This window comes from Talpa europaea (genome assembly GCF_964194135.1).
Source record: "Talpa europaea genome assembly, chromosome: 8".
Classification (NCBI taxonomy): Eukaryota; Metazoa; Chordata; class Mammalia; order Eulipotyphla; family Talpidae; genus Talpa; species Talpa europaea.
In genome coordinates, this window is record NC_140075.1 from 32,657,102 (window position 1) to 32,669,120 (window position 12,019).

The 12,019-nt window shown below is 50.8% G+C and overlaps 1 protein-coding gene across 2 annotated transcripts in view; it reads right to left on the bottom strand.

The window, feature by feature from the left end:
- Positions 1–12,019, bottom strand: part of PLA2G4E (phospholipase A2 group IVE) — a gene marked incomplete at both ends in the record, with an annotated part of 59,725 nt that overhangs the window by 18,687 nt on the left and 29,019 nt on the right. For both annotated transcript variants that reach the window (XM_084240603.1, XM_084240604.1), the window contains 4 exons: positions 1,487–1,527; positions 2,475–2,606; positions 4,181–4,317; positions 9,883–9,955. In XM_084240603.1, coding sequence (XP_084096729.1) covers positions 1,487–1,527; positions 2,475–2,606; positions 4,181–4,317; positions 9,883–9,955 — 383 coding nt within the window. The remainder of the gene's footprint in view (positions 1–1,486; positions 1,528–2,474; positions 2,607–4,180; positions 4,318–9,882; positions 9,956–12,019) is intronic.

The window sequence follows — 12,019 nt, forward strand, 5'->3', positions numbered from 1 at the left end:
CTCCTTTCCTGTTTATTTAATTTATGCTCTGAACAAATTGTTCTGACCGGGCCAGAGAGGGGCCTGGTGAATATGTAATGTCCTTGTGTTATGAAGCCAAGAATGTGAGCCTCCAAGATTACAATTAGCCAGGGGAGCCCACAGCCTCCCCCACCAAAATTAAGGCCGAGATGGCTGTGTCTTCAGATCAATTCTTAGCACAGATTTTGACATATTTCATTTTGCAAGTCATTTTTCTAATTCAGCCAAGGAATCTGTTTTCCTTAAAGTTCTATCAAGAGGCCTCCCTGGTGGCGCAAGGGGTTAAGTCGCAGCACTATGAAGCTATCCGCAGCCACTGTGGCATGAGTTGGATCCCCAGCCAGGGAGCTACCCATATGGCCCAGCAGACCTTTCCTGTCTTGCCTGCTGCTCCCCTCAGCAGTGTATTTCAGTCAGTCTGCCTGTTCTGCTCCCCACTCTGTCTCTGGTGAATCCTCTCAACCCCCACACTTCTGGCCTTCACCCCAGCTCTTGTATCATAAATAAATAAATAAATCTTAAAAAAAAAAAAGTCCTTTAAAAAAAAAAAGTCCTATCAAACCAAAACGCAGAATTTTTTTCAATGTGGAACCAATAAAGTTTATTTTAATTTGTTAAAGTTGATTTCAACAAGGCATCCCAAATATTTCTAAGAGGCCCCAGGCAGATGACTCCCTGAGTGACATTTCCAAGTCCTCCTGTTCTAGCTCTTGCGTGTCACCCAGGGTGCTCAGCGCTACCGAGGGGAAGGAGAGGACAGGAGCTGGCTGCCAGTCACAAGCACAAGCAGTCTAAAGCCATGCCCCCCTAATGCTCCTTTCTTCCCGAGTCACAAGCCCACTGCATGCTGGGGGCTTGTCCCCACGGGCAGGTTTTCCCTCCTTTCTTTGCCCTCTTCTCTGACCACACTCCAGCTCTCTGACCCAATTCTGCTCCAGTTCCCACAATTGTCACAACTTCAGGATTCTAGGTCATACGCTTAATTGAAAATTGTATGAAATAACCCCATGTAATGGGGTGGGGCCTCCTCTGACTTGGTTCCAGAGTTGGGTGCAGAGGGGCACAGGCTCTGCCTCAGGCCAGGGCTTGGTAGAGTTTGTTCAAACAGGTCAGGGTGAAGGAGCAGGACCCCTTGGTCCTGACCTCTTTCTCGGCCTGGCCTCAATAAGCACCATTGCATGGTGGTAGAAATTCTTCCCAGACACTGCTCTCAGGAATGCAGGGGAGCTGAGGCAGGCAGTCTGCTAAAGCATTAAGTCTTTAATGCAATATGTTGGCAGTAGAAGGGGGTGAAGCTCAGGTACTGACAGCTTCCACCCAAGCGGAGGTGATGTGCAGTGAGGAGCGGCAGAGGTGAGAGTGGAATTGGGGAGGACAGCAACAAGGCAGACAAGCTCTCTGGTGCATGTGCCTAGAAGCTGCTGAGGGGCAGGAACTTGTGGTGGGGGGGTGGGGGGATGCTCACCTCTCCTCCAGCAGGAACTCCACCTCCAGTTCTTCCATGCCCTGAGGGAGGGGGGGAAGGTACTGTGAGCTGCTTCTGTACCTCTCTGCAGACCAGCACCCCTGTGCCCCAGGAGGCCCTGCGCATGGTGCTGTCCTGCTTCATGGAGTGGGGGTAGCTGTCCTGGCTCTATTACCTGCTCTGCTTCTCTCTGTGCCCACTTCCTTAGCACCAGGAACATCACTGAATATCCCCAGGAACATCAACGGGGGGTGCTCAGGGTATGGAATTGCACCCCCAGCCCTGCATGCGAATCCCTCTGGCCCAGACAATTCCTTTAATCTTCCAACTGCCCATGGTTCTCCTGCCTTCCGGAGGGGCAGAGTGCCTGGGGCAAGGGACAGTTGAGGGTCCCTTCCCTCCTCCATCCCTTCACACCTCTTGCTGTGTAGCAGCAGGAAGTTCTGAGCTCACTGGACTTTAATTTCCCTGCCACCGGGTAAGCGAGGCAAGGACAGGGCTGCCTGCTCCCTGTCAAGTCCCCGCGCTGGAACAATGCCCGGCCCAGACTCAGCTTTCAAGTATCGATGGAATGATTGACTCAGTAACATTCTGGTCCTTTCCAGCTATGACTTCCTCTATTTTCAGATTTGCCCTCCTTTACACCTATCTGCCCTCTGTCCCCTGCACCTACCCATCTAGGGGGGAAATGGAAGCCAACACTGACTACATCTCCATTTTGTACCATGACCAGTGCTAGGTGCCTTAATTAATTTCCCCACTCACAGCAATCCTGCACAGTAGGTATTACTATTGCCGTTGTAGAGAAAAGAACTCCGAAGAGTTGCCACAGGTCACCAGCTAGTAAGTCATGGCGAAGGGGCCTGAACGAGCAGCGCTATCTTTCCCTGAGCTGGCTGCAGGGGGAGGAGCCCGTGGACTGACATCATAGGAAGAAAATTCTCCCCCTCCTGAGGTAGGAGGCAGAAGGCCTGGCAAGCACACCCACCTCAGGGTTCAGTGGAAACTTCATGTAGGTTTTCTTTCGGAAGCAGAGCTTGGTGAGGTCATAGAGCACCGTCAAGAGATGGTCATCTGGCGTCACTGTGTCTTCATCGCAGACGCTCAGCTCTAGCACGTTCTGGGGGTGAAGGGAGGGTACAAGCCTGGTTATGTGGTTACATTAACCTGTTCCAGGATAAGGAGCCTGACATCAGTCCTAGGGAGGCGGTAGGTCTGAGGGATGGGGCCCAGCACAGAAGTCCCTGCTCAGGCGTGAGAGACATCTGTAGGGGGATGAATTAAGGGAGGAAAGTGTCTATTCCTTCCTTTCCAGCTCTCTGAAGTGTTCCTGTCCCTCTGTTTTGACTCTGCTGTTGGAGAATTTTGCCATTTTCAAGCTTGGCAGGGGCCTGTAATGTGTGAGAGATTTCATTTTACTTGGGGACAGGTTGTGTCCAGAATCAGGGCCCTGGGCACTGAAGGCAGCCCATTTGGTGCTGGAAAACTCAGCTCAGGGAAACTAACATCTTAACACTCCAAGGGAGTGGTAAAGGTTACAGGGGTTCTGCTACTTGATTGGGTTGGGGTGAGGTGTTTGAACTCTACCCTGTGGCTCCTCAGTCCCTTATGAGGTCTCATGTCAAGAACAGAGCAGCTACCATGTCATGTGGGCTGAACTATGGGGTCAGTCAGTGGTCTCTGGTTACATGGATTAGCCTCTGAGACCTCTAGTTCCAAGGACCTTGGGAGATGTGGTTGTGGTTGGGTTTGTCTCTTTGGTCGCCACTTAATGGACATGAGATGGTTCTGGGGGTTCCTAACTAAATGAGATCTGTTGACCTTATAATTACTAGAAACCCATGTGTATCCCAGAACCAACCCAGTAGCCCCATGGGAAGCCCAAATTCTGTTTTAAAAATGGCAGACAAGTCCACACTGAAATCCCTCTCTCCTCACAACCATATATATGACAGAAAAGATAGTTTTAAAACAATAAATATAATAAATCCCCTCTTGAAAACAAAAATGGACTTATGAATCAGAAATGAAGAGGTACCCCTAAAATATGAAAGCAGTAACCTGCATGGAGCTGCCATGCCTCAAGTACTCCAAGACTGGGAATGAGGATTATGAGGAGGACATGTTTATCTTAAGAGCACTCTGTTGAGGTCATTACTCAGGATGCTCAATGGAGAATTCTCCCTCAGGAGGTGTCTTGACTTAGAGTCACCATGCATCCAAGACAACCAACATCATAAAACAACTCAACATGCAAAATAACACACACCCAAGGAATTAGGAATAATAAAGCATCTGAAAGGGTTTAAGTAAAACCCTCTGGCTGGGATTAGACTGTCCTTGGATCTAGTGAATAGAATGGCTCTTCCCCTGTATATATTCTCCTGCTTAGAGAATGTTCTGGAAGGTTCTGGAAACATGCTCTGTTTTAGGGCAGGGATACCTACTTCCAACAACTAGGTAGAAGGACAAGAAGGACAAGAAAGAGATAGGAAAGAAGGTGGAAAGATAAACAGGCATGAAGGGACAAGCACGAGGCAGGCGAAAAGAAAGGAGGGAGTGAGTGGGAACCAGGTCCACAGGAGAATAGTAAGCATGCAGGAAGAAAGACAAGTCGGCAGAAGGACACATAAGCAGAGAAAAGGACAAGAGAGCAAGGAGGGAAATGGACAGGCGTGGCCTTCCACAGCTCACCTTCACTTGGGTCTGGATCTGGAAGTTGAAGGTTTCATTCCACTCTGGGTTTGGGCAGTTGGAGATGGTCCGAGTCCTCAGCCTCTCATGAGAGGCAGTGGGCAACCAAAGGCTCACAAAGCAGTCTGGCTGGCTCACTGTGCAAGGAAGACAAGGGTAGGAGGGTTGGGAGAGGAACCAACAGAGTCCAGAGTGGAGAGAGTACGGAAGAATCAGAAGGAACTTCAGGCAAGTCACTTCCAGAGTGAGGCCTTGTCCTAGCTTCAGGACCACACTTGACTCATGGGTGACTCTTCAGAGACCTTTGTCCAAGAACCCCCAAAAGGCCACATACCATAGCAAGCTAGAGGTTTCACAGCGGGGGAGCCAGGTCCCACTGCCCATTCTTACAGACAAGATGGCCTGAGGTTCTTTTTTTTTTTTAAAGATTTTTTTATTTATATAAGAGCCGGGGCACAGGCCAGATGCGCAAGGGTGAGAGGATTCACCAGAGACTGAGCAGGGAACAGAATAGGCAAACTGACCAAAATAAACTGCTGAGGGGAGAAGCCGGCGAGACAGGAGAGGTCTGCTCACCATGCAGGTTGCTTTGAGGCCGGCAGGGATCGAACCAGCACTGCAGAGGCTGCGGACAGTTTAACAGCGCTGCGCTCAACCACCTGCGCCACCAGGGAGGCCCCCCAGCCTGAAGTTCTTATCACAAGCACCCTATTCTCCAAGCAAATACCCACTGGTCTGGGACAAGCTATGGCCACACAGTTCTCCCTCTGGTGGGGGCAGAAATGGAGGACAAGCCCCACAGGGTCAGGTTTACCTTTGCCTTTTCCCAAGGCACCAGGGAAACCACAGCGGGACCCAACTCTTCCTCTGCGTTGTGGAGAAGCAAACATTAGCAGGAACACAGTCTGCTGTGAGTGAGCCATAGACAAGCTATTCAGGAGCAGGGTGACCACTATCTGCTTATAACCTACTGGCCCAGCTCTTCATGCCTACACTTATTATTCCAGAATAAGACATGTGAGCCCCAAAAATCTCACATTTGAGGCCACTGACTTTTTCATCTGAAATGAATAAGTCGTGGGAGGGTGCAGGATGTATTATGGGGAAGGGATGCAGGCTTTGATCTCAACGGGCCCTCTTAAAGTAGAGGAAGGCCTCCTAGGCCTTCTGGTTGAAGCACCAGAGGCATGGAGAGAAAGGTAGCAGCCCAGACCACCTCCCTCCTTCCATTCTACCTGGAAGGAGGGGAGATGAGGTGCCATGGTCACACTTTTCACTCTTCTGACAATCTACTGGGGTCATTCCCAGGGCACACACCAGATACACAGAAAATGGGAAAAGTCGGTACAGTTTACAGGATCAGAGGGCCCTTCAGATGGTAGAGCTGGTGTGGTGATAGGAGTTCCGCGTTGGTCCAAACTAGATCATAATTATTACTAATAATATCCTGTGACAGTGGAACTAGGGTTTGCTGGACCCTTAAGTCCTATATTTTGCCACACTGAGTGCTTTCTCAAAATTAATTCCCATCGTTTGCATCACAAGTGTCCCTAGTTTCTGACTTCATCCCCAATCTTGGGTTAATTTTTGAGGTCTGAACATTCACTGAATTGGAATTCAAGGGCCTCCTTCCACTGAATACAGGTAAGATGACATACTGTCTTTTAGATGCCGTAATTATCACTTAACACAGACACAAAGAAAGAATAAAACCCAACAGAATCAAAAGGAAATGATGACCTCATCAGCTCCACCCACACCCTCAATGCCCAACCTCAGCCCTGGCTCAGGTGTCCAGGCCGGACACCAAGTATTGTCCTCGACTCTCACTTGGAACCCGTGTAGCTCCTTTGACTTCTTGAGCCTGTCTCCTATCAGCACTGCCACTCCCTTGGGCAGGCCCCCAGGATCTCCACTGACCCTCCCCAACCGGGCTCCCTATCTTGCCTTGCTCTACTCTTTCTCTCAAGAGAAATCAGAGATTTCAACCACGTTACCACCCAGATTGAGAACCTTCAATGGTTCCCATCTGCCCTCAGGAAGGAGTCCCAACAACTCAACACGGCTGCCCCTGCCTATCTCTCAGCCTCATCTTTCTATCCCTATCACCCCATTCCCTGGCCTGACCCAAACACACACACACACACACACACACACACAGTCCTGCCAAACAGTCACTTGCAGGGCTCAGAAGGTGCCATGCTGTCTTGCCCAGAACACCCTTCTCTTACCCTTTACCTTTCCTGTCCCCTGACTGGCCTGGAACTCCTCTGGAAGCCTCCCCTGAGCTTCTCTCAGGCCTCGAACATTCTCCTCAGGTCTGCCTCCTGTACACTGGGAGTTGGCAGGCAGGGACCCCACCACCTCTACGCCCATTTGCTTAGCTTGATTGATGGGCCCCGCCAGGGCCCCTTCCCTCTAAAATTCCTTTCCTGTCATCATCCCAGGCCTGAAATTCTCCTATTAAACCCATTAAATAAAATCTCAGTGTTCTTGGCCTAAGGCTTAGATCTGTAGTTATGATAAAAATATTCCTGGAAGAGAGAGGTGCGATCAGACGCCCACATTTCAAGCATTCATTTGTTTTTCAGTTCTTTTGCAGAGAGCTCTTCCTGCCTCCTCCCTCACAAAGTTGGAAAAAGGAGAGTGCAGCCCGAGGAGGGCGTGCTGGGGGGGTTGTTCCTGGGCAGGGGGTGTGATGGAGGAAGACTGGTCAGGGGCCCAGCTGACAATTTGGGCAGGAGTCACTTGCTGACTGTATGGGCAGTGACCACTGTGTTAGCAGCGGAGAATGGTTATGCCCGATGACCCAATTCTGAGGTTTCCAGGGACTGCAGGGCATTTCCTAGGCAGAGAGAGGTTCTAATACTTGTTCCTCAAGGAGTGACAGCATGCTGGATCATCCGAATGACATGCCTCTTTTCCTGGCATATGGGTAGCCAGGATGACTCAATCTCCCTAATACCTCTGGAGACACCTTTAATTTTATTTTCCCAAGAGGGAAAGTTGGAAGATTTTGGGGCTCTGCTTTCCCCTAGTCCTGGCCATGGCTGGGTGGCACACACCTCAGGTTCTTTGAAAGCTTGGGTAACTCAGGCACAGATTATTTTATTTTATATTATTATTATTTTTGATCCAAGCTACAAGGAAACAATTTGGGGTGAGACCAACCCAGGATCTGAAAAACATCAGGATAGTCTCAAATCCAACCCAGACAGGGCAGCAAAGGGACCCTGCCTTGCGACAACCGTGGAGTCCAGAACCAACACGAACCAGGTTGGCACCCTTAAACACCATGTCTGCCCTCCACCCTGACCCTCAGTGGAAATGAGCAAAATATAGATAAGGGGTTCTCAAAGAAGACTGAAACCCCCCAAAGGCAGCCTTTGTGGTGGAGGGGAGTATGGGGAAGGGGAAGAGGAGGGCAGTGGAGACAGACCCTAGCTGTTTTTCTGGCTGCCTTCTTCCTCACACTCCAAGCCTCCTCCAACTTCTCCACCCCTTATGGGGATCCTTAGTGACAGCTGATGTATGTGGCAGGAAGAAGACAGAAGAAAGGGTGCTGGACAACAGAAGGTTCTGGGCACAAAGGTGCAGAGGCATGCTAGGAGGACATGTGGCCAGAGTAACCCACAGGGCTGGGACAGACGTGCCTCATGCGGAGGGAAGCAGGGGTAGCTGTGGGTAGGTGGGATCTGTAACTGTCCCAGAGGGGAGAGGGGTGAACTCTGAGTCACCCATTATGGCATGAGGAAGAAAGGCGGCCAAACCCTGGGCCCAGGGGACACTTTTAGATTCCTCAGATCACTCACTGGCAGAATGGAAGACCCAGAGAAGCCCTCCAAGTCCCGGGTCTCCTGGCTGGCCTCTTGGCAGACCTGAGATCTAACTGGGCTTTTGCTGGAGCTACTCACTGACATCAGCTCTGGACACCTCACCCTCCAGGGGACTGGGTCTGAATCCTGCCTGATCCCTTTGCTTTTTCTGGGGCTCCAGGGCCCTCCCTCTAGGCTAGGGAAGGTCTCAGAGTGGCAGAGAATATTGTGTGAAGACAGATACCAAATATACAAGGGAGACATTGATGCCCTACACCTTTACAGAAGATGCAATTCTGAACTTGCCTCACTGCAGAATTTAGAACCAGAAAACATGAAAATGGGAGTAGCTGAGAAAGGTTCCACAAGCACCCCTGCATTGCAATGACAACTTCTTTGCAAGTTTATCACCTTCCTAGCGAGTTTATCAGCTTCCTAGCGAGTTTATCAGCATCTCCCATCTATACACCAGTACAATCTTGTGGCTATGAGGCCACAAGAAATTATGCAACTCCTTCCTCAGGAACTCAGGTGCCCCTTCACTTAGGTCCAGACCCCGGCTCTGCCCGGAGTTTCCAGGCTTTCCACTCGCCAGCTTGCCCCAGCTCTCCAGAACTGGGATGAAACATTGCTTCCACTCAGGCATCACTAACCTGCAATTTTAAAGGGGCCTCACAGCCCACCCACGGGTCGGTGGATGAAATGGTGTTTGGAGGTCTGGCCCCCTCGCTGGCCCACCACAGGTGCTCAGAGCATGTGGCTCCCTTCCTCCCTTGGAAGTGCGCTCCTGGGTCACCAGACACTCCCAACTTGCCCCACTCAGACCCCAGGCCCTCAATACAGACTTCCTTAGCTACTCTCGACTTTCACTGTCCTCTTCTACTTCTGAATTTTGCAGTGTCAAGATCAGAATCCCATCTCCTATTACTATTCTATAACATCACTATCACTATTACTATTCTCTATATATATTTGAGTCTCACCTTGTTACACATTCACTTGGTACCCAGGTATGCTCTCTGCCCCTCTGAGGCCCTTTCCAGCCTAGATGAATCCCAGGGTAAGGGCAGTGGGAATATAACAGCTCTGGAGAACATTATGGCCCATGGGCCATTCTTGCATGGTCACCAGTGAGTGGCGACACCCCCTTAGCATTGAAATAAACCTTCTTCTCCTTGAGAGCCAAGACTCCTCTGTGCATGGGGGGAAGATGAAGGCAGCATAGAGAAACACTTTTGGTTCTCCTGATTTCTTGAAATGCCACATTTCAAGAGATAGATGTTCTCCTGAAGACAGAAGCTTCCCTGGGCCCCGCGGGCCTGACAGTGCAGCCAGGGCAGGGATGAAGGTGAACTTAAGGTTATAAGAAAACACTGTATAAATGGCACCAGTGTGATAAACTATATCCATGAACTTGAACTGCGGGGCTGGGTGCTATGGGCCTACTGCCATGGGCCCCCAGTACCCAACTTGGGATCCATGTCCTGAGAAGAGGGGCTGTGGGACTGGCCTGACTCTAGCTCTAGATGCCCAAAAGTGTCTTCTCCTTCATCACTAACAGCCCCCAGATTCTTGGCAAGACAAGGAGAACCCAGCGTGGGAGAAGCCTGTGTTCCTGGAAATGGATCCTGGGGAGGGAGACGGGTGAACAGTGCTCTCAGATGCAGGCAGCCTGCAGGGGTACTGAGATTATAGGTAGCAGGAAGGGTCTGGAAAATGGTATAAACCCCAAAGTCTGAAATATAGCCTGAGTGTAGAACACACACACACACACACACACACACACACACACACAGTGTGCACACAGACAAGCCCACCTGGCCAATTCTCCAGCCATAGTCTCTCTTCCTAAGCAGAGAAGGAGGGAAGGGAGGAGAGGATACTCACCTATGTCAGCCTGTCGGACGTTTTTCATACGCACAACCCTCACTGTCAGCAGGTGGCATGGAAACAGAGTCTCCTGTGGATTGAGAGGACAGTGGACTCACTCCTCAGGCCATGACAGGGGCGGCCTTGGCAGAGAGAGCAGTCAGGCTGGCCGGCCTCCGGCTGCACGACTCAGGGAGACTTCTCTTGCCAATTCTAGGTTCTGGGCTCTGGAAGTCTCCTCTGGTTCCTAGGGGGCCCAAGGGTGCTGACGTCTGACCAGCATAGCTGGTCTGACACGCACAGCTTGGAAGAGGCATAGCTTTGCCTGTACTGTGCCTGCCTTTCCTGGTTTTGTTCCTTTTGATTGATGCCCTTCCTGGTTGACGCATGGGATACGAAGCCTCTCCCTGAGAGTTTCACCCAGGCTCAGGGTGTCTTTTCACTGTTCATTCCTGCCCCACGACTGCCAACTGAGTGAACGGAGGCCTCTGAGATGGGACCCTTTGTAGGCCACGCTGTTCACTCTATGTTGCTGGAATCTCTTTCTATCTTTCTAAGAGGGTGCAGTTCTTTCCTATTTAAAATAATAACAGAGGTTGGAGAAAAGTATAAAAGTCCACTACTGAGAGACAATCATTGTTATTGTGCCAGTTTTTGCTCTTCCAGTCCCTTCGGGGACTTAAGTCTAACCAGCGACCACAGAACCAGGGCTCTGGGAAGGCTGCTAACGTCCTGAGAGACATATAAATCAACTTGCGCATCTCTTCCTCCTCTCTCCCCAACATCTGCTTCAAAATCAGAACAAAAGCCAAACTGACAGTCCCACAGAGGAGCAGCGATACCGGCCGTGAGGCTACTCTGAAGGACCGCGTACCTTCACAGTCAGTAACATGCTCTCCGGCGTTCCCGCTGGAGCTTGGCAACCTGGGCCAAAGACCCTACCCACGCTTTTCTCTTCTGGTTCTAGAAATAAGGCTGTGTGTGACCTTTGGGCGATCCCCTCCCCTGCGTAGTGGGCTCCTCGCTGCTCACTGCCCACCTGGGCAGAGCTGGTGAGGAGGCAGAGTTAGTCTTCACCGGGCATCCACAGATAATTGCCAGTATGGAAAACTAGCCTGCAGGTTAGGGGTGACTGCTGAACTGTCACTCCCCGGCAGCAGCCCTCAGCACACAGGAAACGTGCTGCTTGTCTTTCTTCCTTGGTCTTCTCTTTGAGCCTTCTTTTCATCCTGAATTCCCCTGAAGCCCAAAAATAACCTCCAAACTCTGGCAGTCCTAATTGCAGGGTTCTGACTAAGCTGCATTTCTACTGACATTGTGTGAGCTCTCCCTTTTTCAAAGAACCAGAATCAAAGGGTTCTTGAAATTCCCATTTCCTAGTGGCCACAGAGGCCTCCTTTGTGGTCTACCTGGAAGCCTCAGATCACGCCTCTTTGCAGGAGAGAGCCAATTTCAAATCATTCTACAAAGGACTCATATTTTGCCACCGGTCAGGAGTCAGATGCTGGCAGAGGGTTGAGATTCGCCCACCGGGGTCATGCTGGGCCCAACACGGGACTCAGGTCTCGGGCCCAGATGATTCCAGGAACTGGGCCTGTCATGACCTCTTTGGGTTTCAGTGAATGTCCACATTTTGTCCCTGCTATCATCTGTGTCACTGGAGTGGTGTTAGAGACGAACAAAACTTCACAGGCCCAGAGGTAATTGATAGGCAGCAGGAAGATGCAAGAGAACATCGCAGGGTCTGTGACTGTGCGGCGAGATTACGAAAACCAATTTTATAGGGTAGCTTACGGTGTGGTGAGAGTAAAAACTTTGGGACTTGGACCAGCCCGTCCCTAGGACAAGATGCCCTGGCAGAGTATCAAGGTGAAAGTCGAAATATTTAAGAGGTGTGACCCAGCACCATGCCAACTGGGTTGTGGCCCTGGAGCAGGGATGGCTCTTAGGCATTTGGTCCGCTGAAGGGTCACGACCAGGGAGCACTCAGGGGTTGGTACTCAAACAGGAACTATTTAGCAAGCAGTACAGCAGCGTATCTGGACACTTGAACAACAGGGGCTACTGCGAGGGATACGGGCTGGACAGCAATTTTCTGGAAAGCCAGGGGAGAGGGGCCCCTGCTCAGGCTGTTGACCTGCTCAGAACAGGGGGA